Here is a 26,301-nt window from a genome sequence, read left to right as displayed (position 1 = left end):
AAGAACTTCACGCCATTCAGGAAGTAGTAACCGTCAGCTATACGTAGAAATCACTTTCATTAGCTATAGCTTGCCGAAGTTCCAGTTTGGTTCGCCGTAACTCTACGAGTCTAATATAAATATGTTAAAATCTATAGGAAAATGGCTGATAGTTATTTCCCTGCATTATCTCCAAGATTCTGGTAAGATTTGAGTTTCATTTATTCGAATTCAGGCCTAAATCCGATGAATTGTCAAGCATGAACTGATTGCATGCTTTCAAATACAAATGACGGCAGCAGACGAACCATTTCTCTATAAAACCAAGCGCCATCTGCATGTGTGTGAGACGGAGACAGGGAGTCCTTATTTTCATCCAATTGAATATATAACAAACAGACAGCAATAATGGTGCTACAGAAAATACGCATGCCCATGCACATTGCACACTACACAGTATTTGGTATCAGATAGGAATGATGGATACAACCTTGGAGGTCAACTATAGTCTGATCACACCCGCGTCAAACACGTACACTTTTCTGACTGTAACAAATGTTAGTGAAAAAAAAACGAAATAAAAAAAGAAAAAGATGGTAGCAAATCAATGAAACGATGTCTGGGCGAGGTAGGGCAACAGTGTTAGTATGACGACAAGTGGTAATTCTTGAACCTGCGATTAGCAAGATGATATAAATACAGTTTCTGTGCCGTATTATAGTGATGATATTGATCGTGTAGGCTAATATTTTGTTCATATTGATGCTGTCAGTCAAATGTTATTGCAATATCAGAGGTTATTAACTTATAAATAGGGTGTTTTTTTTACCAAAAAACGGAAGATTTTGACCTAAAAATCAAATTTTATTACGTAAATAACTTGGTTTTGACTAAATTTTGACGTCACGTATGCAAAAGGTGCTTTCGCATATAATGTTAAAATTGTACTACTTATCTTCCTTTCCGGTTCGAGCCGTCTGTCCTTACGAAGTAGTTTGGCCTGAAAAAAACGTTTCGGACTGTAAAACTGACAAATTTTTACGTGAAAAAACAAGTATTTTAACGAAATCTGGACCTATGAAGAATTTCAGTACATACATCTCGTATTATGGTAGAAATAATTAAAATTTCTTTTAGTACAACGAAAGATACTTTCCTACATTCTCGGTACAAAGTATCTGCCCTTACTAAGTAGCTTGCCAAGAATGCAGAAAGAACGTTCTTGATATAAGAACCAAGCAATGCCCAAGCTGTCTTGCTTTAGTTAGGATATTGCGGTACGTTGACCATAACACGAAGCCAACCTATTTGTTTCCTTTGACCGTTTATGATTCACAATGGGCAGACAATAGGACGTCTACAACGGTAAGCCTATAGAGTAGGCTATACTAGTTGTAAATATCAAATGATTAGCTCACCGACAGTGCAAAATCTACGATACAAATGATATGCATTGGTCAAAAAAATTTGACGTAGTAAACAATTTTGATAAAATTTTGACTTATTCTGATATGTCAAAGAAATCCCCCTACTTATAAGGCTGTCCTGGTGATATTATGTACATTTTTGTCGCTACTTCATAGCTACTTCATAAAGATGGTGATTGAACAAGTAGGCTATTTATAATTTTGATACTGGAGTAAAAACATACATTCGAAGACTTGTATAGCCGGATTAAGATCTAATATTTGGGTGTTTCATGAACAGCATGTACGATTGGGATTTAGATTTGAATACCAGATCCGGAAGAGTGGTAGACTTTGATGATATTTCATCACCTCATCTCATTCTCTCTCTCTATCTCGTGACTTTTTCAGTGGCGACATTGCATTGTTTTTCCTGCGAGAATCAGAAGGACAATTGGAAGTGCAATGAGGAAGAGCCAGTGTTATGTCGTGAAAGTGAAGTGAGTCTGGATAATCGGTTTCGGGATGAAAACTGATCATCTAGTTTATCGTCAAATTGTGTCATTGATCGATCACATTAACGCGTTGAATAGCACACATTTCGCAGCCTTTCAATCTTCTGATCGAATGATCGAATTTTGCAATCTATTTTATTTACAGTCTTGTGCGGTTAAAGGGGATAACACACTGTGGAAGGGTTGTGGAAATGAATGCAAGAATGAGCCTTCGAGAGGAGACAGCCCAAGTGTTGACTGCGCGCAGTGTGGAACGGATTTGTGTAATTCTGGAAGATCGTCTACAGAATCCCGACGTAAGCAAACAAATGATCGTATAAATATATCTCTTTATTATGTTGTGATACAGCTTCAGGGGACGATGTTTTGACACACGAAGCCTCCACGGCAGATGGTTCTAAATACATTTTATACGCGGAAACATTAACATTTTGGGAAGCTCGCAGGAAATGTGCGAAGAGAAAGGGTGTGCTTGCCAATATCCATAATAAGGAGACGGAAGAGTTTTTTATCAAGTCTTTTATTAACGATCCTCATGCGGAGGGGATCATGGAAGTAGAACCGAACACCGACAAAGGTAAGCGTCAATCGATCTTTTTAAAGTTTCCCTAATATAACTTGAATACCCGTTCGCGTTCGTGAACGAACTTTGGTAGGTTCTACTCTGTGAATGTTTTTTTTATATTTATTACAATTATTTACGTCATTATACCATCTTAAATTGAAATTATTTCCATTGCAACTTCAGACCATTCTCCGCATGGCGGTGGCAGCATGAAAAGAAACTTAGTCCTAGAACTAATCGAGCATCCACCCGCCAACTTCAAAAAATTTGTTTGCTTTGTTAGAAAAGTTTGCTCGAAATATTTAGCTTTCGTTTCTGAATATTTTGTGACTCTCTGCTGTGAGCTAGGCAGGAATCACCACACAACTTTAAAAACGAAATACACAACATGTACCAGTGTTGGGATCAAGTCACTACCTTCTAGTTACGAGTCATCTCGAATCTTTGCACATTTTGACTCGAGTCAAATCGAGTCAATCGATTTTCGAAGGTGACTCGAGTCAAGTCAAGTCAAGTCACGAGTTAAGTCAGAATTCAAGTCAAATTGGATTTGTGGGGTATGAGTGATCATTCAGAGTCATTACAGTTTGCTAGCTGTGTTAAAGACAGAATAATTGGCCATTTATCTTGAACCAAATAACGAATATAAAGTTAAATATGCATGCAAAAATGCGTTGTATCGCTCACGGACACATAGAACTAATAACATACGTCAGTAATTGTATAGCTACATCAGGGGTGTCAAATATATGGCAACCCAAGCAATTCTGAGTATAGATTGAAAAATGCGGGTATTTTATACAGGACATTTCTCAAATTTGTGGTAAAAAATACTTCTAGTGAATATTCCCACAAGATAGCAAATGGTGATTTGTTCATATAGGCCACATTATAACCACCGGAGAACGGATAGTCATCGTCAGGAGCAAGTCGATGACATTGATACTCAATTCCGAGAAGGCGAAAGAGTGCATATATTGCGTTAAGAGTTGGGAAAAATTAACCAAAAACTATAGTTATTCACAGAAGCGGAAACGCCAATGCTAAATCCTTATAATTTATATGCATGTTACATGGAGTATATAATAGTTACGCTGGGTCGCATTGCTGCATAAGTTCTGCCTCAAAAAGTCGAGAGAAACCCGAATCACTATATAATAATGAACCAAATTCCAAAGCCCCCGTTACCTGGTAAATCTTTGTATACCCCACAACGCATATGGTTGACGCCAGTATACAACGTAAATACAGGGAGCATATAAAGATTCCAATTTATGGAATCTATGGATTTTGAGGTAATATTTTGGAATCATTTGGCTGGTGAGGACCGCTAGCCGCTGAAGCCAGCCCGTGACGTCAGTTGAGTTTAACAACTCTGAGATATTGTACAATACACTAACCATCTACACATCCGTGAGAATATAAACGCATAAACTATATTCGTTCGATTTAAATCATACAAAAGGGTTGGTAAATATGAGCGCTGTGCAATGTAAGCGCAGAGCCGTCTAATAAACAGAAAAACGTTAACATTATTTGATTTATCTACTTCTACTGCCCCATACGACAACGTAAGCTGTGTTCATTTCATTTGCGGTCAGTTTATTAGTAATTTAACGATGGAGGATCAGTGAAATGTACAATCTGTTAATGACTGGTTGCTCTCACAAGTCACACCGGCGCATCGTTAACAATACGAACATGCATAAAACAGTGAGTTAGTCGTCACCGTTTACTTGATGAGTTGAAATTGACTCGTAAATTTTGCTGAGACACAAGTCAATTCACATTTTAAGCGCCGAGTCAATTCAAGTCAAGTCATTTTTGCAAAGTGACTCGAGTCAAGTCAAGTCATACGAAAAAGTTGACTCGAGTCTGACTCGAGCCCAACACTGGCATGTATAGCTAGTCATCGGACTGGCTAGAAAAATTCTGCTTACCAATTCTGCCTAGATGTCGTCTTTGCATTTTAATACTTTCTCCGAAAAAAAGAAGACAAATTTCCCAAAAGGAGGATATTTTGGCGTCCTGTCATCCGAGGACACTTTCAATTTTGTGAAAAAAGAGGACAAATCCTCTTAAAAGAGGACGTATGGTAACCCTACATCAACGATCAATATATCTTGACCTATTATGAGTCCATATCATAAAAAACCAAATCCGCCCAATTTGGGTGTTGTGTTGGTTATTGTATAACTTGTTTGTTAGTTAATATCTGTAGCAAATAGATCTGATTAATATCAATGTAGAAATATAGTCAGACGCCTTAAGAAGACATTGTACGGTCTAACTTATAGGCCGTTAAGGCGTAAGCTTATGTACCCGTGCAAGTCCTCGTCGAAATTGTTGCCAAAGCGACAGGATATACTGATTTCGAGGAATTGTAATAGCATTTTATTGTTCTGGTTGATACATCTGGTGATGCTTAAAATCCAGAGAAAACTCACATGAAAAGTCCCGAAAAACTCAAGTAGGCCTACTTCGTCGCTTATCTTGGCATGTGAATGCACAAAAGTTTTGATATCTATCTGAGATGCAATGATGTATTCTTTTAGGTAGAACTGCGGACGGGGCGTGGATCGGTCTCCACAGAAGTCGAATCACGAAAGCAGGAAACTACTCATGGACATGGATCGACGATGGTTCTGTCATATCCCACCGAGCAAATGCGTGCGGCGCCAAACAACAATCGTATGAAGTACGGAGTAGGCTACTTCCATCTAACATATAAACTAAATGCGGAAAACCAGCTTTGACTTCTCAGAATTGGGACAATCAAGCAAATGATGGCACTGCGTTATGTGGGTATGTCACAAGACGAGGAAAGTGGGTGCCATACAGTTGCGGTAAACACGTATCCTGGTATTTATGTGAATACCCGCGTGAGTGAGAATTTCGCTGATGCGTTTATAGAGTGTATTTGTCACTGAGTTTGTTTCGTCACAGCCAAAATTGGCAGCCAGTCTGCCACAGTGAACGATAGCATTTTCACGTACAAATTTAGTCGAATTCCCGGAGAAAATGTAGGATCGGAATGCGAGGGAAATATGACTGAAGTCCAGCCGACTGAATATTTATTAAATAAATTTAGCTATATACATGACGCCGTGATAAATTGTGGGTGAGTACTGAGTATACACATTAAGAGCCATCTCTTACGGTGATATCTTGATGGACTCCCTATGTCGTGAATCTGTTCAGGAACGAGTGGTGTAACGAAAGCGGCGTGGTAAAAAAAGAAAGAGTGCCCGATCGAAGCTACATGCGCCAATATATGTTTTGCCAAAAATCGCTACCCCATGGTAAGTTCAATGCGCTGTGTTATTTCTTATCAACGCTTTATGCTTATTACTTTATGTTAAATGCTCTGCCCTTACTATAGTGGTGGTGGTGGTCCATGGTCATGTGTGAATAATATTAGTTCTACAATTCTACAACACGGACATTGATCGCTCGAACGTCTCATCGCATAAGGCCACAGAATAGAAACAAAAGCTTATTATCGGCTTGAGTGCATATTAAAATGCTGTATAGTTTTCGTATGAGAATGTTGTCGTGCTTCATATCAGGGTTGCATAAACAAATGGTTGTTTAAAACATTTTGTTTAAAACGTTATTTTAAACTAAAGCAATTTAAAAAAAATAAGTTGCATAATTATGTCATAATTGTGCAACTACTTCCAAAAAAAACATGTAGTATGAGCCTACGGACAATTTACACCCGATATAGCCGACGTATACGATGTGAAATGGTTGGAACCCTCGAAATAGTCGGCTCAACATCTATAGTACGTTTATATAGAATTATAGATCATTTGTACTGAATGAAATGATCTGATGATGGTGACCAGACATGGGGTAATCGCGATTAGTAATCGTAATCGATTACGACGATTACAGCATTTTCAAGTAATCGTAATCGCAATCGATTACATTCGAAAAAAATCCAAAGTAATCGTAATCGTAATCGACTACTTCACATATCTAATCGATTTCTTTGTGAAAGTATGATTACTTTTTATTCGTACAATGAATATGACATAACCGAACATTCCTGAACAAGGAAGAGATATTATACCAGGTTATTGATAGCGCTAGCGGTTGATTTTCAAACGCCACTGCTCATTATTACGTCAGAAGTATTAGCTTTGCTCGTCCTTGCGTTATCCACACGTAGTAAATATATATTCGATGTACATTGTTGCGTGATTGTTAGAAATGTGTAAGCCATCCTGCATATCAGGTTATCAATACACTCCAGACGCCACTACCTCGCAGCAAGATAATAATCACCACTCTGCCTAGTTTCAAATAGTAGGCTAACTTATGTATTCATGTTTGGTTATGCTTATAGTTAAACGCAGTTTGACCGATGCTGCTTGGCGAGCAGTAGGCCTATCTATGTAGTATACGTATGTATTGTACGTACACTGGACAAAGATTTGAAGTTTTGTACTCGTCAAATAAAACATTACGATGGTTTAAATCAACAGCTGCGTTAATATATCATAACCGAGCCGTTCTTTGCCGTTTCTCGTAACGGCATAACGGCAGCTTGCAGTATCAGTATTAAGTGGAAGGTTGAATTTTAAGTTCACTTTATCTTATTCTCATATGACTACTTGAAACGGGCGCCAATCGTAATTTCACAATTCTTCACTCGACATTTATACCTGTCGTCATAGTCATCCGCTTATACACCATGTTAGCGTGGGTTGTAGGTACAATCAGGACCAAAACAGCAATTCGTCCCCCACTCCAAATGTTGGTATTTGTAAGGTTGTAACCAAGTTACAATGTTCCGAGTCACAAGTCAATCTCACTTTTATAGTTTTGACTCGAATCAAGTCGATTCATTTTCAATTCATCCCCGAGTCTAGTCCGAGTCCAAGTCAGCTAGTATAGGGTCCGAGTCATATTTTGTGACTCGAGTACGAGTCCAAAAGTCGTTATGTTCACAGATCAGTTTTCTGATCCATCCGGTTCAACCCACTTTTTTCATCTCTGCTCGAGTGACATAGACTGACTCGTATTCATAATATAGTAATTTTCATCAGTTTTCACAGTTTACGGCCCAATTTCCAAGTATCAGAACTGATATACGAATTACAAATTATGTGGTAACTTTACTATTCTTCGAAGTTACATGGAACGTCAGTCTTGGCCGTTCTAGTCTCGAGTCATATGACTTGGTTCCAGTCATGCAAAAATGAATCGAGTACAATTCGAGTCAATACAAAAAATGACTCAAGTCAAGTCTAGTCACCAAAAAATCGCGACTCGAGTCATTACAACCCTGGGTATTGGGGCCCCATAGGGTGGTCAGTTTTCAAGTTGATGACTGAATTTCGTCAATAATATTGGTAATTGCATTATCTTGCTATTCATTCAGATTTACCGGTAGAGCTGGGGGCAAGTAATTCATAATTATAGCATCTGGTATCTTGTTATAATTTCATTATTGTATGTTGCTAATTTGTGACCTCCCGCCTTTTATATAATCAAAAGATACTGTAGTCGCCCTGACGTAGCAGACTAAAAGAAAAACTTTCGTGAGACGCACACACAAATTGCCATGTCTTCATTCCTCTGTGAGTGCTGCGGCTGGCATTTGCATTGTTGGGGCGCAGATTGGAAGGACCGGACTATTCGTCACGCCCACAGAGCGCGGGTACTGACAATGGACACGTACCCGACGTTTTGGCCAAGGACATTCTTTGGTAGCACAGTTTGTGGAATTGCATGTTGGCCGAAATTGCATACGTCTTTTTGTGTGTCGTGACGGGGTAATGACCGCCACCGACATGCCTATGCCTGTAAATTATGCATGCTTTTTTTTCTTGAGTGGGAGAGGTATGCATTTCAAAATCAAGCTACTTAAAGACATTAAATCCCGAAGCTCGAAGAAAATTTTCAAGTTAATTAACTCTCTAGAAAATATGTTGATTTACGCAATACTTTTGAGTCCCCTTAGAGCTCGCTCCCGGTCCTATTGGGGAGTTTGGGGTGTGGCAGTTACGGACCTGGCAAGAATGCAAATCGTTGGGTGTGACGAATAGTCCTGCATAGAGGTGGGCAATGGGTGCATTATGAAGTAACAAGCAAATGAAGTAAGATTTATAAAGAAAGTTGTTATCTCATTAGACCTTTTCATCGCAAGCCTTATTTATATTGTCTTCCAATATCTCTTCTGAAATTAATTCTAAGAAGCAAAACAAATGTAATCGTGAGTAATCGTGATTACTTTTGAAAAGTAATCGTAATCGTAATCGACTACTTCCTGATTTGGCTGTAATCGTAATCGTAATCGTACTCGCGGGATTCACAAGTAATCGTAATCGCAATCGATTACATTCGAAAAGTAATCACCCCATGTCTGATGGTGACCGCCGACCGAAAAAATGCTTTATGACAATGTAGTCCTGGTTACAAATATTTTTTGTCCGCATATGACACGAGTTAGAAACCTATTTCGTCAAAGGAGGTATATTAAACCTGTATTTTCAATTGTCAATGTAGATCGACTATGACGTCACAATTAAATATTCGTGACGCCATGGTTTGACACAAAAATACAAAACATGTTTTAAACAAGGGCCTTGTTTTGATCATATTTGTTTCAAATGCATTTTTGTTTTGAACAGCTTCTTTGAGGTACAGAACTTCAATATACAATTGAATAGCATATTCATATTGAAATGAACCCGAATATTTTCGGCTGACACCCGTCAGGGGTAATCGTCAGCAACTAGTAGAGAATTCGAAAAAACAGCGTATATCAACAATCGTAACCGTAATCGTAATGGTTACGACACAGTGAAGACCAACGTGATTTTCACGACAACGCAACTGCTCCCTGCAACACGTAAAGACGTGCTACCCGCACTTCAGCAAAGCAATGTAGTTTACGAATTTATAAGTGTGACTGTGATTGTGGCTACGTGGGAAGAACGTCAAAGCGCTTGCAGGAACGCATAAATCAGCATGTCCCTAGATTCATTAGAACACGCTCGGTGAAAAGCTCACCCTTAACTCACCCGCTCAAGATTGATGCGGACCAATCAAAGGCCATAAATTCTGCAATTGGCAAACACTTGTTGGATAATCCCGCCTGTGCGAAAAATTATCGAGACGACAGATTTCGCATACTCGGAAAGGGTCGCTCACACTTTCATTTGTGTGCCTTGGAGTCGACTTTTCTCAAAATACACCAGCCAAAGGCTGTGTCAACAAAAAGAGTTCGTGTATCATCTAAAAATAGTACATTGAACGCTCTCGTATTCGACATTTCGTGCTGGTGACGTCATATTTTGTGTTACGATTGTTGATATACGCTGTTCTTTCGAATTCTCTACTAGTTGCTGACTAGTTGCCAAAAAAGCGTACTTCCAAACAAGATTCGAAGAGTGCTCCAAAGATCCCAAGAACACATGGAAAACCATTGGAGAAATTATCAACCTAACTAAAGGTAATGCTCCCAAGAGTACTGATGACATCCAGCTACTCGAGAATGGCAGCATCATCAAAGACCAGCTTGCAGTAGCAGAAAAGTTCAATCAGTATTTTTGCAACATTGGTCCGGATCTTGCAGCTTCAATACCAAACTCCTCCGATGACTTTCTCTCGTACTTGAGTCCTGGCCCTCAGAAATCCATTTTTCTTGAGCCGACAAGTCAAGGAGAAGTTGCGATCGTATTATCTGAAATGAAAAGTAACAAAGCAGTAGGACCCGATCTCATCCCAACTCACTTTCTGAAGCTAGTCTTTAATATTATTGGTGATGTTATATGCATTTTCTTTAATGAGTCGATACGTCTAGGCATTTTCCCAGATGCACTGAAAACTGCCAGAGTAATGCCAGTGTTTAAGAAAGGCTGTAAAAAGCTAATTTCGAACTACCGACCAATATCTGTTTTGCCAAATCTTGCCACGGTTTTTGAGAAACTGATTGACTGCCGACTTAAGAACTTTTTTGAATTGAATGCAGTACTGTCTCCGACTCAGCATGGATTCAGATCCAACCACAACACCAACCATGCAATACTATCAATTGTAACAGACTATTACAAAACCATCAAGCAAAAAGAAAGTGGCTGCAGCATCTTTATCGATCTCCGCAAAGCTTTCGACACAGTTAACCACAGAATCTTAAGATACAAGCTACAACACTATGGAATCAGGGGTATTGCAGCAACTCTACTTGAAAGCTACCTGGCAAACCGCAAACAATTTGTTAAACTGGGGACATCAAGAACGACTACCAGAGAGTGCCACAAGGAGTGGAGTGCCACAAGGCTCAGTCCTTGGACCGACTTTTTTCCTCATTTATATTAACGACACTGTTAATGCATCTTTATTCCGCACAACGCTATTTGCTGATGATACTCACCTCTTCATAACCTCCAACACTGTCGATGATTTGCATGCATCTGTGAATAGGGAACTCCCAAAAGTGTCGAGATGGCTGCAAGCAAACAAACTAAGTTTGAATGCAGATAAGACCGAGATGCTCGTTTTAAATAATGCCAGTCATAATTTCACTGTGAACATCAATCATAAACAAATCTCAATATGTGACTCAGCAAAATATCTCGGCGTCACCATTGATTCCAAATTGTCTTGGAAGCAGCATATTGAATGCACAATATCAAAACTAGCTCGGTGTGTGGGAATAATGACCCGTCTCCAATCTTTGGTTTCCAGATCAGTACTACGAACCATCTACTTCTCTCTTTTCCACTCGCATCTGCAGTATGGAATCGTAGTATAGGGGAATGCATGTACAACATTTTTGTGCAAAATTCGAACCCTGCAAAACCGTGCGATACGGCTGATCTCATCTGTACCTTTACGTACCAATTTATCGCCTTACTACCGTAAGCATCGAATTTTGCGAGTTGATGAACTGTATCGCTTCGAAGTATCAAAAGTTGTTCACAAATATTTTTCCAATAGTCTGCCTCCTGTGTTTGATGACTTTTTCATACCTGCTAAACATGTCCATTCCCATTACACGAGATCTTCGTCTAAAGGAAACGTCTACTTACCCCAACCCAATAGCAACCTAACTAAGAGATCTATCGACTACTCGGGACCTATCATCTGGAATGCATTACCATCACATATCCGTGAATTGCCTTATAATAGATTCAAAAAAGCCCTACTTGATCACCTCTTGTCGTTACACTAACACTGTTGCCCTACCTCGCCCAGACATTGCTTCATTGATCATTTGCTACCATTGTTTAATTTTTTTTCTATTTTCCTTTTCTAACTAAACATTTTTTACAGCCAGACTGTTCTGAGTCAAGTGTACCTGTTTGATGCTGGTGTGATCAGACTAGATGACCTTCATGGTCTTATCGATCATTCCTATCTAATACCGAATACTGTGCACGCATATTTTCTGTACCACCATCACTGCCGTTTGTTATGTATTTTGGTTCGATGAAAATAAAGACTCTCTCTCTCTCTTTGCTGACGATTACCCCTGACGAGTGTCAGCCGAAAATATTCGGGTCCATTTCAATATGAATATACTATTCAATCATTTTTGTTTTATGCAACCCTACATGGATAAAAAATGTTTCTGTTAGTTTAGAAAATACGTTTTGCCTCTGTCGCTTCTTATTCCTGTACATCAGTGGTTCCCAAACGGTGGGGAATTCCCCACTGGTGGGGAATCTCGGGGTTTCTGGTGGGGAATAGACTCACTTTTGAAAAAATCTTTACGGTAATAATCTCCTTTATTAAATGTCGTGCTGAAATGCCGACCCAATATTTCATCGCTCATTTGCAATTACGCGATTCATATTATCAGTGCCTCCAATTAGCTGGAATCGCTTGGATAACAACACGCGATCTCCAGAAATGTTTTTATTCATTTGTAGGCCTACACCATCATCGGTCACGAAACGTAGTGATAGAAAAATTATGAGTCGTTGTAATAGGAGCTCATATTGCTGAACATGTATTCAAGAGAGATCGTGGACTCGCTAATTGATTGCACATCCGGACTCGTTACAAATGAAATTACATATTTATGTATTTTCAAGTTCTCTCAGTACTGTGCGAAAGGGTAGTTTACGGCGGCTTATATATAAATCGCACGCATGAGTTCGTCAGCATCAGGAAGTTTATTCGGCATTTACGTATGTAAATTGACGCTATTCCGCAACATTTGGAAAATTTTCAAACCCCTCCTATTTTTCTGTTGGCTGCGCGCCGGGGTAGATACATAGATTTACGGAGGTGCGTTGACGGTTACCAGTTCACTGCTGCGTTAATTTTATTGTGTGCTGATCATTTCCGGAGATCTTAACAATCCCCAATAGCACGTACTATTTACTAAGCAAAGTCTTGCATAATTTTATTGGAGGTAGCACTATAAAGCAGGGGTTCTCAACTTCCCTTGTGCAACGGGCCGCATTTTAACACCAAAAGACGCTGCGGGCCGCAGAATATTATTACCATGTATTTGCGGGCTACTATTACATTTACGCTACTGTAGCCTATTTACCGGGCATTTAGTACATTTTATGCACTCCAAAGCATTAATGGACAACGTTCGTAAGTTTACAGTGGCTGTTTTTTTTTTGTGAGAATATATATCTCCCAGTGGCGCAAGTAAATCCCTTCATGGAGCCTGCATTACATTCGTTGCCAAGTAGATATATGCACCACAAACCCTTACACCATAGAACCGAACTCTCTGTTTCAATGCGTGAGCGAGTAAGTTTGAAATTACGGTCACTCTTTCGTTACAAAGGCCATTATTACGTTGAGCTCTCAGTGATATGAGAAGAAGTCTGGTGTTCGGGGTATTTTCTGAGCATTGAGCAAACCAATCAAACCTTCTCAACTTTCCTTCCATGGCTGATGGAGCCCTGCACTGATAGTTAAATTTGCTATGCAATGAATGCGGAGTCTGTGGATTCGTCCAATGCTAGGCTAAAGTAGTCTACGCGGCAACGTGTTTCAGAACATGCGATTAAAGATCGACTGGCATTGCTGTTACTCTTCTGTTCACGGTTGAATCAGACAACTGCAACTTCGAAATTTGTGAGGTCATGTTGTCTTTGCTGCTATGTTTCGGAAACAGCGAATATTTGCACAGTCTGTCAAGGTTTTATTGAAATCACACCTTCTATAGCAGATTTATTGGAATTAGCGATATTCTAAGCAATTTTGAACGTCTGTAACGTCGCCGCCAATTTTAACATTGCCCAAAATATAGATTGCTGGGCTTGCCACCTAGGTAGCAACGTTTTTCTAAGATCAGGCGATATATGAAACTGTTGAAGAAACATTCGTGGTATCATTTTAAGCTCCGACGCTTCTGTTCATCGACAAATATGACACATCGGTTTTCCATTTATATCTGAGAAAGCAAATTCATTGCCCACTCAGAGTTACAAACCCAGCTTACGCCGTTTAATTTTTCGTTCCAATTGTTCCTGTTTCTGTTCAAACCATTCACGGTGTGTGAAACCCTCTTTAATGGTGTACTACGCAGCGGGATTTTCTTGAACTAGAGTCCAGCCGAATACCGATTCAAAACAATAACAATCTGAACTATATCAAGAAACCAGAACACATCAAAGAATGAGTAATGAAACGAACAGAGACGGTTCGATGAGAGAGCTAATTAACTAAATTGATTTGTAACAATACTGTGCAAGTAGTAATTTCGTTCATAATGAAAGATGTCGCGGGTTGAGAACCCCTGCTATAAAGGGTGGATATGGATTTGGATATAGAGAATTTAGGTGGGGAATGAAGGCTCGGAATAAATCGGAAGTGGGGAATTAGGATGAAAAGGTTGGGAACCACTGCTGTACATGATATAGCTACTTGAGTGAAACATAAATCAACGAATATTATCTTCATGCATTATAGTTTGTATTTTCATTTTCGAAGCGCAGCGTGCTGAATTATGTTAGCCCTTTTTCGAGATGCATGCATTTTCAGAATATTCCGTGCCAATCCAACAGGAGTTATGCGTCATCGTGTCGTTTTTCGCACATTTGAGAGATTAACGTGTAGGCTAATTTGTCCCGCAACATTGGCCGAGAAATATCAGCACATAGATTATGGATTATACTGTCAGCAGGCACGAAACGATTCAGTTCATGACTAACTTACTGAACCATATTTCAAGAATGTCCATTCTTTGCGAATGGCTTGGGGCAGCAAACCACGCCATCGTACAGCCAAGACACTACGGACGCGTTTGAAGTATGCGCAGAATTTGTATATCCTGTGAGAAACGACTCTTTCACGTTCGGTTCTGTACGAACATCGAGCTACGCCATGTCGAAAGAAACTTGTCCAAATGGTAAGATATGACTAAAATGTAAACTGATTTCTGTAATAATAGAGCAGTTTTCTACACTCAACTGATGGAGCGTGGTTCTTTAATTAGGGCCGCAACAGTTTAGCAATGGCTTTGTTTTCAGTTGGTGTCGAAAAAGTCAGTATATGGTAGCCGTGATCGCTAAAACAGAATAATACGATAGCCTACGGAAATTGTTTACCGAAAAGACGATACACTGCTACCGGTACGGCAAGGTATTCAGCATCGTGAAAATGAAATGATGACTATTATATAATACGTATACACATTCCACATACCGTAAGCGCCATGAACGAAATAGGAAAGCATGAAAAATATTGAATGTTCATTTTCAGTTTTCTCCCCAGAGCAGACCCACCGAGCTCACCATCTGTGCCGAATTTTCGCAATGTCGAATAGTATGTCATGCTGGTAGCGATGTCAAACCATACACGAGTTTTATCAACGCCCTGTAGGCTCCCAGACTAGAAGATAGATTTTAAGGTCATCGACTATCGATATGAATACTATTAGCAATGTTGCAGGTCGTCCAAGAGCATTACTTTGGTGTACACGCAACCGCAGCTATATCGACTTTACACAATTTCCCTGCGAAAAAGATTTGATCGGAACCTTGTCTGAGGTGAGTTGACTTGAGGATATCGTAGCAACGACCCATGTCGGCTTATTCAATGTGCATTGCCCAGGGATCGTAACCACATGCGTTCAGATTTCAGATGAATCTAATTATAACCCAACGAAGTCTTTGGACGAGATACGCAAGCTCAATCTGATATCACTGCAGCAAGACGATGTCCTTTCACCGACATATCTCGCTACTTTGGAAAAAGCTATTAGAAGCGCACTCAACGAAACGAAAGTTGGCGATGTAGGCCTCTTATGAAAGAACAGTCTCTTATAAAATGACGTGTACACTGTACATTATGTAGGCATGGATATGAAAAGATGGTTTTCGAATCGCAATTATAGTTAAATAATTAGGTGTCAACAAACTCACCATGTAAAAAGAAGTCCACAAAGTCGAACATACAGAAATGCTAAAGGAATAGCTACCGATGCATTATGTCGTCAAAGAAGAGGGTCAATTCATTCATTCTTTCTTCCCCGAATTCCCCAATCGTCTGTATTGTATAGAGTTACCATACGTCCTCTTTTGAGAGGATTTTGAGGACTTCAAAAAAGTAAAATAAAAGAGTCCTCTTTTTTTGAGATTCTGTCCTCTTTTTTGAGATTTTGTCCTCTTTTTTTGGAATTTCGTTTCAAAATAGGCTAAAATAGGAGCGAGATGCAGTAAATCAGCACTGAAGTAACGCTCCGGCGACTATTTCGGTAGTTGAGCCAAAAAGTTGACTTTTTTTAATCAACCGACCACAAAGTGGGAAAAATTTACCATTTTTTCAGGGTTTTCCTCCGGTATTGCAAGTCTGAAATTTTTTTAAAGAGTGTCCTCTTTTCACATTTCCTAAATGTGGTAACCCTATTATAGGGTTTCTATACATTCGGAATTTCCCGGACATGTCCGGAATTTCACTGTCCAAACTTGCGTCCGGGAGGTATTTTTAAAATATGCCTAAATGGAATTTTGAAGGCTTGACGTAGGCTCATAATTTTTTCGTAAATCAACATAATAACATTCTTTTTGGGTATATATGGTACACGATAGGTTTCTTCACGCTGCGCGCGATTTACGATCTCATTTATTGATTTTAATATGGGGACTACCCCCTCACAAAAACTGCAATAAATAATCTTCGTTTACTCAAATAAGCCTAATTGTAATCGCAATTATAGGAGAACGGTATATTCCCAAAGATGGTAAAGGTCGTTTACATGCTTTATTCAAAGCTAGTGGTTCCGAAAGTGGGGGTCGTTTGCCTTTATTCTGGGGTCTGCGAAGATGTTTAACGTCATCAGCTTCCAAAACAGCACGCGACTAAGTCTGGGCAAATGTGCTGACTTCTTTTGGTAATCAGCTCGTAAAATGTTGCACCGGGCCACGGAACATTTTCAAATTGGAAACGACTGGATGTGAGGTGTTTATAAATCTCCGCGGTGCTCACCGGCATAAGGCTGATGAACAATCTTCTAAGTTTGACATGAGCATGACTTAACGATGTACAATTACGCTCCCTGTATTTTAGAAGTCATTATCCCTCCACCAGCTCAACCGCCAACTATGAGCATGTGGCGGCGATAGGATCACCCTATATAGCAATATGGAAAAACCAATATTATTGACAAAAGTCATTCAAAAATTTAACGACTAGATACATAGAGAAACCAGATGCATATAGCAAGCCTCCCAGAAGTCGCATCGTTTACCCTATTGTGGGCCCAAAATCATTGTTTATTTGGGGGCGGAGTGGCTGAAAAAATGTGATTTCGGTCCCGGTTACACGACACACAGTCACATACTGCTGAACTTGGTTCGTGACCATGTCTGGTCTATAAGCAAAGCTTTGCTAGTGTTACGTCATAGTGACGGACAATGTGCTCATAACTCATTTTGAAATCCACTAGTGGACGCTAAAGAGCGTACGGAATCTCGGTCACAGAAATACGGAAATTAACCCTTCCCTAGTGTTGTACAATGTACATTCATAATTATCAGGAAGCAGTGCGAACTTGACGAATGAAATTAAATAAAACTTTATTTGGACTAACATAGAAAAAATTCTACTGTTGCGTTTTGGATATTCACGTCTTATATCAATAATTGTCTGTCTCGTCTCCGCGACTGAACAGTGACGAGATTGCAATGCCGAAATATTTTCCAGTGCACTTTCTGGTCATGTAATTTAGATGTCAGGAGAAGCTGTTACGCCCCTTCTTGATATAATCAGCGACTTGCAAGAAGCAATCCATGGATTATCCGATGCAAGAAGAAAAGGCGTCCTATCGGAATTGTCTTCAGACGCGAAAAAATATTTGGTGATCGCGTTGGAAGACACTGCCGCTGTCGCACGCATCAACGAGACGAGAAAAGAATTTTCCGCTGAAGGAGTAACTGTTGAAGTAATATAAGAGAGTGCTGAATTTTAGGCTAACTGTGCCAGGTGGAGTTTTGCTATCGTTGTCATCCCAAATCGAAATATCGAGACCAGGCCTATTCACATCGCTTTCACGACACCAACATTTTGTCTTTATGTCATACAGGTGGTGACGATAAGCGGAGCGTCACCTGTGGAATCAGTAACTCACGATAGCAGTGATAGCTCCCCCACAATACGTGTATATCCGGATTCATCGATACTCCACACGAAGTCACCGGGCGGAATGCGAGTGATATTTACAGTCTACCAAAATGATGGTTTGTTTCCTCATGACGAAGAATTTCAAATTGATTCGGTAAATGAATTGGCATTTTGCATGCGCGATAGACAACAGGCGTGATAACATGACCCAAGCCGTCTCTATATTGAGTATGGATTATTATCTGACTGGAATCCAGTGGTGGTCAGTAGGGAAGTACTTCTACTTTTCGGAGTGCTGAAGTAAAATTGCCTGCTACTTACTCAAATGAATACTCGTTAAGACTTATACTTTCGTACACTGTGGATTTTGTAAACAACGACCCACATATCGATCTCACCTTCCGTCACTTGCCACCTGACTTTATCGCTTGTTATTTTATATTATTATCTTCTTTTACTTTCATTCAATTTGCATGTCGCCTCTTTACATCGCCTAGGCCCATGTGGGTGTCTGATCCCAAAGACTACTCCTAGTCGTTTCGGGATTTTCCTATCATTCATTGTATTGCAGTCCTGTGATGTTTTGAAGTGATGAAATTGTAGGAGCAAACTTGAACTTGAACAAAGTAGTTTTTGGATAGATTTTTTATTACGTTTACGAGTGACATTGTCGTGACAACCGATCGAAATAGCTCAAACTGAATATATTTTGAAGCCTGCACCCATTTGCACTGTCATTAGTCATTTTGCGTTAGCTACGATGGCCATCTTCTATACTAAAAGTATGTGATTCCTCGACCACAAATCTACTTTTGGAAATCTACCTAGTTGAGTACTTTGAAGACCTCTATCACTTTATACTTCTACTTGAAATATTGTGTGGGTTATTTTGGAAATCCCTACGACTTGTAATTGAATATAAATTTACGGTATTACTTATACTTATACAGTTATACTTGAGTAGCCACGGTGACTAACCATCTCTAATGGAATCTCAGTATTTCTTATCCAACTTCCGCGAATTACTATAGTGTAGTCACAAAAATCATTTGGAAGCGTGTATAATATATTCAACAATAGTGTGCGTTTGTTCACTCCCCCATTGATATGATATGAAGAAGTAACAGTCATGCCTACCATCATACACCACAGGTAATATCGGCTACAGTAACGGACGGCATACAAACGTATAGCGTGCCAGTGGAGTTTTCCTTTCAAACGACAGACAACGTATCGCAAGGGATAGTAAGCTAACACGAACCTCGCTACAGCCCAAATATGCCAACACGCGTTTCACATCGCAGTGCCATCGCCGGGAGTGCCGTTATTACGATCCAACTGCCGAGAAATGGAAAAGAGACGGGTGTCGGAAGACATTAGAAACCAATGATGGATATGGACTACATACGGTTACGTGTACATGTGATCACACAACAAGTTTTGCTGTAGTAGTGGTACGTGGGCTGTGCAAGGAGTATCGCGCCATACCGGCGACTCTTTACTTGAACTTCGGCATGTCTGGTTATGTTATGCATACTAAACCTGTCTCTATGTCTCCCATAACTTCATCAATTTCCATTATTCTGCACAGAGCCAACAAGCGCAACGAAACCACGCTCTTGACATTGTCAGCACTTTAGGCTTAATTGCCTGCGTTGTATGTCTTACCTTGACCATCATATTGTTTCTAAAGGCGCCGTAAGTTCACAATTTCTTTTACCGAAGGCGCAGTCTGTACACTCAGGTGTAATTACAAATCTATGACAGTGACCTCAAGCGAATTCGATGCGGCTTTATCCACATAAACCTTTGCGTCTGCCTCGACCTGTCGTATCTGGTGTTCCTCATCGGGATTGAGCGGACGAGCAACAGATACGCGTGCCTGCTGACTGCCGCTATCATCCACTTTCTATTGGTATCGTCTTGGGGATGGATGGGGGTCGAAAGTCTCACTATGTACCGGTACAACGTCCTACTTTTAATATGTTCTATAAATTTGGAATGAATTCAATAATAAGATGCTATAAATGAAGACCCGAGACGAGTAGATACGATTTTTAAATAATGCGTCTGTTCCAGATAGGAACTCCAAGACCAAATCCAGATCCTGAATTTAAGTCGATATGCGGCACGTTGAACGTCTAAGCTAAATCGTTAAAAATTGTATGAAAATGCAAGATTATTCGAACTTATCGTATTACTTTATGTCGAAATTGACATCGTTTTGAATATGACGTGATATTGAAATCACGAATTAGATGGTGAGAATATTTCCCTCGCACTTCTTTGTGACATCGAAGACATAGAAAATGCTATAACTAGACTAGGACAAAGTAGTCATCGTTGCTATTCAAGCAGGAGTAATAACGTCGCAACTACATGCACAATTTTAAGTCGGAGTAACAATTTTCAAGTCATTTCAAGATAAGAAGATAAGAAGATAAGAAGATAAGAAGTCCTCAATATCTGGTCGAGACGTAGTATACTGCTGGTGATACACTCGAAAAGAGTGCGCATTCACACTGAAAAGGCGGTTATAATGCGGTTATAAAATCTCCCTGCCTTCGTGCTTAACTTTTTACGTCCCTGCGTGAAATCATCATTTGGATTGAAACGTAGTTTGTGATTTATACCGTGGTGTAGGTCGATCCGAGGCAGGTTCTGGCTTCGTGTACCACGGATACATATTCACACCTGCCTATCAACGATGTTACACGGGTGTGAACTGTGAATACACCCTTTGTCGGCCTAGCGGCTATTTCACTTTGTCGGTATGACCATTTCATTCGTAAACGCGATGGAAACACATCCCAAATTACTGACCACCTTACAAAATCGAGAGTCAAAAAGTGAATAGCTTTCGCGAAAAAATGTTAAGTTTAGATGGAAGCCGTCTAAAAACATACCCAGCATGCATGCAGTTGGGTGAGTAAAAATCATCGGGATGGTGTGAGCCTCTGAAAGATTCTGGCTCGTGTGAACGCGAACCTTTTTGAAAGGTTCTGTGTGAACGCGAACGCGAACCTCATGACGTCACGTGGCGTCATATTGCTAATTCAAACCCTACATTTCAGTGAAGTGATAGCCTAATGTGCACGAAACCTATAGCGGCGACTCGGGCCCCATAATGTCACACTGCCGAAGTAGGCTACATACTGCTGTTTTAAAAGTCGCCAAATGTATCAACTGGGGCAATCAAATGATGTAATCGTCCCATAGAATCAATATCTTCCGTCGCTTTGTCAACAATTTCGACTAGGACTTCGAAGGGAATATAAGCTTAGGCCTTAAAACGGTCTAGGCCAGACTGGTCAATGTATTCGACGTCTGAGTAATGGTACGTTGATAGTGAGCAGAGTGTAAAACGGGTTTCTACTTGCTACCGATATTACCCAATTAACAAGTTATATACAGCAGTAGCCAACACCCCAATTGTATGGAATTGGTTTTTATGATACAATAAACATATGAAATCCCGTACATCAGACAACGATTTCAATTTCATCGATTGGTTGAATACGCATCATTCGCTGTACCTATACGTACTGTATTTCGCCCTTGATTTTGTGTGATTGCGGGTCAATCTAACAGCAGAGAGTCAATAAATATTCACAAACGGAAAGCTGGATAATTCGAGCTAACTTTCGTTAACAAAGCAAGAAAATTTTTTGAGATTGTCACGGGGCACGGTGTTTATTTTGTTTATGCTGCCAGTGCCATGCATAGAGTGCCCGAAGTTAAAATGCAATTAATTTCAACCGAAGATGCTATATGAAGGGGGAATTGTATTATATGAAAAAGGTTAACAGAATGAGAACTTTGAAATTCCACAGAATGTTTGTGCGTCCGCTATCACGTAAGTCAGTTGCCGAATCTCCAAAGGTTGCTTTCGCCGTCTACATGATATCGGCGGCTATCGTGCTCGTGACGTTAAGCTTTTCCGTGCTGGCACAATACGGCGGGTGGGGAGATAGCAAAGGTGAAAAATAGCACACGGCTCTCGATTTCACGCAAATGCAAGTCAATCTGTTTTCGAAGGTTGTTCAGACGATTTCTGGTCGTCTTATATCGCCGACGGATATTGCTGGCTACAAGGAAGATCTTTATACTTCGGGTTTCTGTCAATCGCGTTTCTAACTCTGGTTATGAACTCCGTTTCGGCTGCTTTGATTATTAAGGCTATTACGTGGCGGAAAGCCCATGTCTGTAGTATGAATTGTCTGCGTGAATGGATGAGCCAGTGCGACCTCCCGTTCTTTTATACGCAGGTGCCGAACAGGTCTGATGAAACGCCTCAAATACACATGATGCGAGCTTTCTTAATAGCTATGTTGTTAGGCCTCGCCTGGATATTTGCTATACCGCTTGTTGTGTCCGATAACGCTCTTGTGCAGGAACTGTTCGGGTGGCTTTTCGCGCTTACAACAGCTTTTCAGGTGAGTAGCCTACTCATATCCATTGGGGGTCAAAGTAGTCAAGAAAGCTACTCAAGTAGAAGTAGAAGTAGCGAAATAAAGAGCTACTCAAGTACAAATAGAAGTAGTAATTTTAAAAGCAACCTCAAACTACTTCAAGTAGAAGTAGAATTGACTGACTTTGAACATCAAGTAAGTAAGTAATTTTGAAAACGGTCGCAATTCGTTCGCATGGACTGCCAAAAGCTGCAAATTGAGCTTTGCGGAAGGTTCAGAGGGCTCGATTCGTATTGATGCATCCCGGGAGGGAATCGATTTTAGACAGAACAAGCATGCGTCCGCATCATGGGATGCAAATTATAGTATTGATATGAAAATGTGATACTATCCTTTTGTTTACTCGAACACCCCGTTCCAGAAAATATCATGACATGGCGCCCTACCCCATATTATAAGGCTCGTGGTTTGGGCGAAGAGCAATACGGAGAAGTTGTATCGGATGCGGTTTCAACAGTTTTGGCGATTAGTATAGGTATACGTTAATAAAAAATATGATGGATCGTAGAATTGCCATATAGTGTAGCTTTATTTTCAGAAAATAGAGGCATTACTACACTTGCTTTTATATTTTAACATGTAAGTTCTGCAGACAAAAGAACTGAAAGTCATTAAAACTCAAAATATGATTCTCGGAATTGAAAGAGAAATACAACTACCCCTTTTAAAAAGCGGAAAATATATTTCATGTCTTTTGTCCAGAAAGCTTCAAAGGTGGTCTGCTAAAACAGGTGTAACGCTGAAAAAAAACCGGAGTCCACTTTTCCAGATTAGGACATGTCATGGGCTGCTAGATTACATTATGATAGGTAATTGCCTGATTGCGAAACGGTAGCTTCAAGCGCTGTGGTGGGCTATATTTACTGTGATGAAATATTTGATATGGGCGACAATGTGGTGTGAGCGGAACCACGCAAACCGGTACCTAAATGATACTTACCGATACTTTCGCGGAAACATATTTTTTTCACTCCATAACGAGTGTGCGCGAAGCGCAACGAAAGTTCTGGCTTTTAATAGACTTTTATGAAATTTGCTGGTACTCCGTGAAAACAGCCCCGAAATTCCTCAGGCTATCTTTCTTAGAGAATTAAACTACTTCTACTTGACAAACTGAAAATAGCGAAAAGTAAGTGGTTAGATCACAAAATATTACGAAGTAGAAGTAGCGAAAATCAGATCTACTTGAGTAAGTACCAGAAGTAGATGGAAACTACTTGAGTACTTTGAAAGAGTAGAAGTACTTCGTTACTGACCACCTCTGCCCACAGGTGAACTCGTAATTAGGACTTCGCATAGTGGGAACAGCGATTCGAGTATAGCCATAGGGTCAGAGAGAAGATTAGGCAATAACCGTAGGACTACCTTGACGGTAAAGACCGCTTCACTCGGGTTTACACTAAATATATTTCAAGATGCGAAAAAGAGGCCATTTTTTGGAGTTACAATAGGAGAAATAATTATGGGCAATTTATACAGACAATGCTGATCGTCCGGTAGGTTGACTGAAAAGAAAAGGTAAACTTTCCGCTTCGGTAACTCTAATCCGGGTTTCCACAGACAGTCCCATTTGTTTGACCTTTCGTTTAGTCAACATCCGCGGCAGTCCCAGGAAAAACTTCATTTCCATGTGCACTTTGTGGTGAATGGACCTGTTTCAGTATTTTCTGTACATCGTCGCCTAACACTCAAAACAGAAAGAGACGGATTGCGAAAAAAAGAGCACAAATCCTCTCAAAATGGGACATATGCCATATGCATTCCTGTTAAGCGAATCGATTTTTTGAGTACCGAGATTAGTTGAACCTACAATCTACATAGGTCATAAACATCATTTTATTGTTTCTACATTTCCCTCGATCCCAGCACGGAATCTTTTAAAAGTGTCGCACAATCAAATATAAAATATCGTTGGGTTATACTTTTTATCTGAGCAATTCACACACACTGTACAATGCGATAAGACACAGTGCGATGTCATGAGCAGATAGAAGGATGTCGAACGACACGCATCAGTAGCGATCCTTTACTCTAACATCCACCTCGGCCTAGAGTGCCCGATGTCACAGTTCTTTTCGGTGTTGATCTTTTTGAAGCCACGGCCCTTTATACTAGTTTTTTCCATTGCTTGTGAGTGCCTTCTTCCGTCGGGTCTTTTTCTGGGCTTTTTTGTCGCCGTAAGAACGGCAACGGCGGGGGAAGAGGAGCCCAGATAAACCTCCGATGGGAATCGAACCGGATCCGTCAGATTGGGGGGCGCATTTCTGAAAATTAACCGGGTCGCATCACTGCATCGCGGTTAGCGTTATGAACACGAAATCAAGTTTGATGAGAAGGAGCTGGAATTATTTTCTTTTTCGGTCCAACCAAAGTTTCATATTTCGTTGGTCCACATAAAGATGGGCTACTGTTTAACCATGTGACCTCATAAAGATGGTTACTCGAATGCTCGTTAACTTGGAGTCGAAATAGTCACATATTCGATTTTGCCCAGCCCAGTCCTAGTCGGGAATGATGTTGAATTCAGTAAATGGTCATTGGTCATCAACACCTAGAATTTTAGACTAGATCATTTCCGCTAGATGCATAGGCTACTTTGATTCATAAGGCGAATTTACGGAACTGCAATTCTATTTGAGTCAGTGATGAGCATCGGACGGACTCGGATAGTATTCGGACCGGATTTCGGACGATTTTGAAATAGTCGGATCGGATTAGGATTCTATTGAAGATTTTGTTTCGGATATTATCGGATAGTTGTAGGGGTAGGCTACCTTCTGCTTCGGATAGTTCTGACCAGACGTGACTTGAAATCTAAAGAAAAAATCGTCGGCTGGACAACCAAACACGGACAGTAAACACATTCTGATATGACTACACTCTAAAGTTGCTTAGTCAAAGTTCCAAGCAAATGTGGATTACAGCTAAGTGAGCTAACCCTAACCTGAACCTCAGCCTTTGTATAAACTACTCCCAGCTCAGCAGCACAAGTAGGATTCTTCGGAAGAGTTATTCAAATCGATTTTTTTTGGACGGCATTATTTGGATTCACATGGATTTTTGGTTGAGATTGTTCGGATTCTGACGGACGGATTCTCAGAAACCACTGATTTGAGTAGGGCTACCACTTACGTTCGCCTTTCCGGATTCCAAAGTATGGTATCACTAATTTTAGCAAACCAAGCTATGGTGACCTCGACTACATTTAAGCAATGTGTAATATGCACTTGAGTCTACAACCCTAGACTTGCGATTGATTGGTAATATGGTAATATTTATATGCTGTATTTCAATGCTATTGACAGGGCATCTTTATATTTTACTTCTTCTGCGTTCGTCGTAAGGATGTGAGGAATGCATGGATGGCTTGTCTTCGTCAGATGTTCAAGACCAACAAAAGACGGGATAGCGGTGGGAGCTCATATTCACCAATTCTTACTATGCAAGGAGAATTTTACCCGCCACTTTTATAGGTCGCGACAATAGCAACGGTCTGCGAGGAGCGCGCACTGAAAGTTTTCTTTATTTGCCTAACATGAGTGCAAACGACCGCACACCGTCAGAGGAGACTCAGAGGACCACGACTTAGGAAACCGACTGAACCGAAAGCAATATTATTAAATCCTAACAACTGTGGATATCGCAGCAGATTACTGATGAATGAACGACTGAACATACTATTAACTTGACTACAAACTAAAATTTTGAGAAGAAAAATAATTTCAAATGTAGTCATGCATCAAAGCTTTGAATATTCATGTTAATATATACTCTATGCGATTTTAGTGTTAATTTGAGTGTAGTGAAATGGCGAT

At 40.1% G+C, this 26,301-nt stretch overlaps 1 protein-coding gene and 1 long non-coding RNA gene across 2 annotated transcripts; one reads left to right on the top strand and one right to left on the bottom strand.

Moving 5' to 3' along the window:
* Positions 1-26,183, top strand: LOC145439042 (adhesion G protein-coupled receptor L4-like). The gene is made up of 22 exons (XM_080316505.1): positions 1-182; positions 1,797-1,885; positions 2,046-2,196; positions 2,250-2,477; positions 5,021-5,163; positions 5,230-5,347; positions 5,412-5,586; positions 5,667-5,767; positions 14,626-14,802; positions 15,345-15,442; positions 15,530-15,688; positions 17,623-17,835; positions 17,977-18,168; positions 19,167-19,259; positions 19,319-19,468; positions 19,606-19,712; positions 19,782-19,976; positions 21,848-21,993; positions 22,053-22,216; positions 22,283-22,450; positions 25,792-25,897; positions 25,960-26,183. The coding sequence occupies exons 1-22, from the start codon at positions 122-124 to the stop codon at positions 26,073-26,075; spliced, it is 3,150 nt and encodes a 1,049-aa protein (XP_080172631.1). The 5' UTR covers positions 1-121; the 3' UTR covers positions 26,076-26,183.
* On the bottom strand, positions 10,006-10,996 carry LOC145439043 (uncharacterized). The gene is made up of 2 exons (XR_013915077.1): positions 10,855-10,996; positions 10,006-10,164 (listed from the first exon to the last, which is right to left on the bottom strand). It is a non-coding gene; the product is annotated as an uncharacterized LOC145439043 (long non-coding RNA).
* Positions 26,184-26,301: the final 118 nt, after the last annotated feature.

This window comes from Botryllus schlosseri, chromosome 5, assembly GCF_051294905.1.
Source record: "Botryllus schlosseri isolate E-star chromosome 5, Bs_hap1, whole genome shotgun sequence".
Lineage (NCBI taxonomy): Eukaryota > Metazoa > Chordata > Ascidiacea > Stolidobranchia > Styelidae > Botryllus > Botryllus schlosseri.
The sequence above is the reverse complement of the archived record's forward strand: the minus strand, read 5'-3'. Positions and strand labels throughout refer to the sequence as shown.

What these genes read in the sequence shown, in the direction of transcription:
- LOC145439042 (XM_080316505.1), top strand. Translation starts at nt 122, where the DNA reads ATGTTAAAATCTATAGGAAAATGGCTGATAGTTATTTCCCTGCATTAT. An exon ending in GAAAGAAACTTGTCCAAATG is followed by an intron (nt 14,803 to 15,344) that starts GTAAGATATGAC and finishes GCAATGTTGCAG; the next exon opens with GTCGTCCAAGAGCATTACTT. An exon ending in ACAACGTATCGCAAGGGATA is followed by an intron (nt 19,260 to 19,318) that starts GTAAGCTAACAC and finishes TTCACATCGCAG; the next exon opens with TGCCATCGCCGGGAGTGCCG.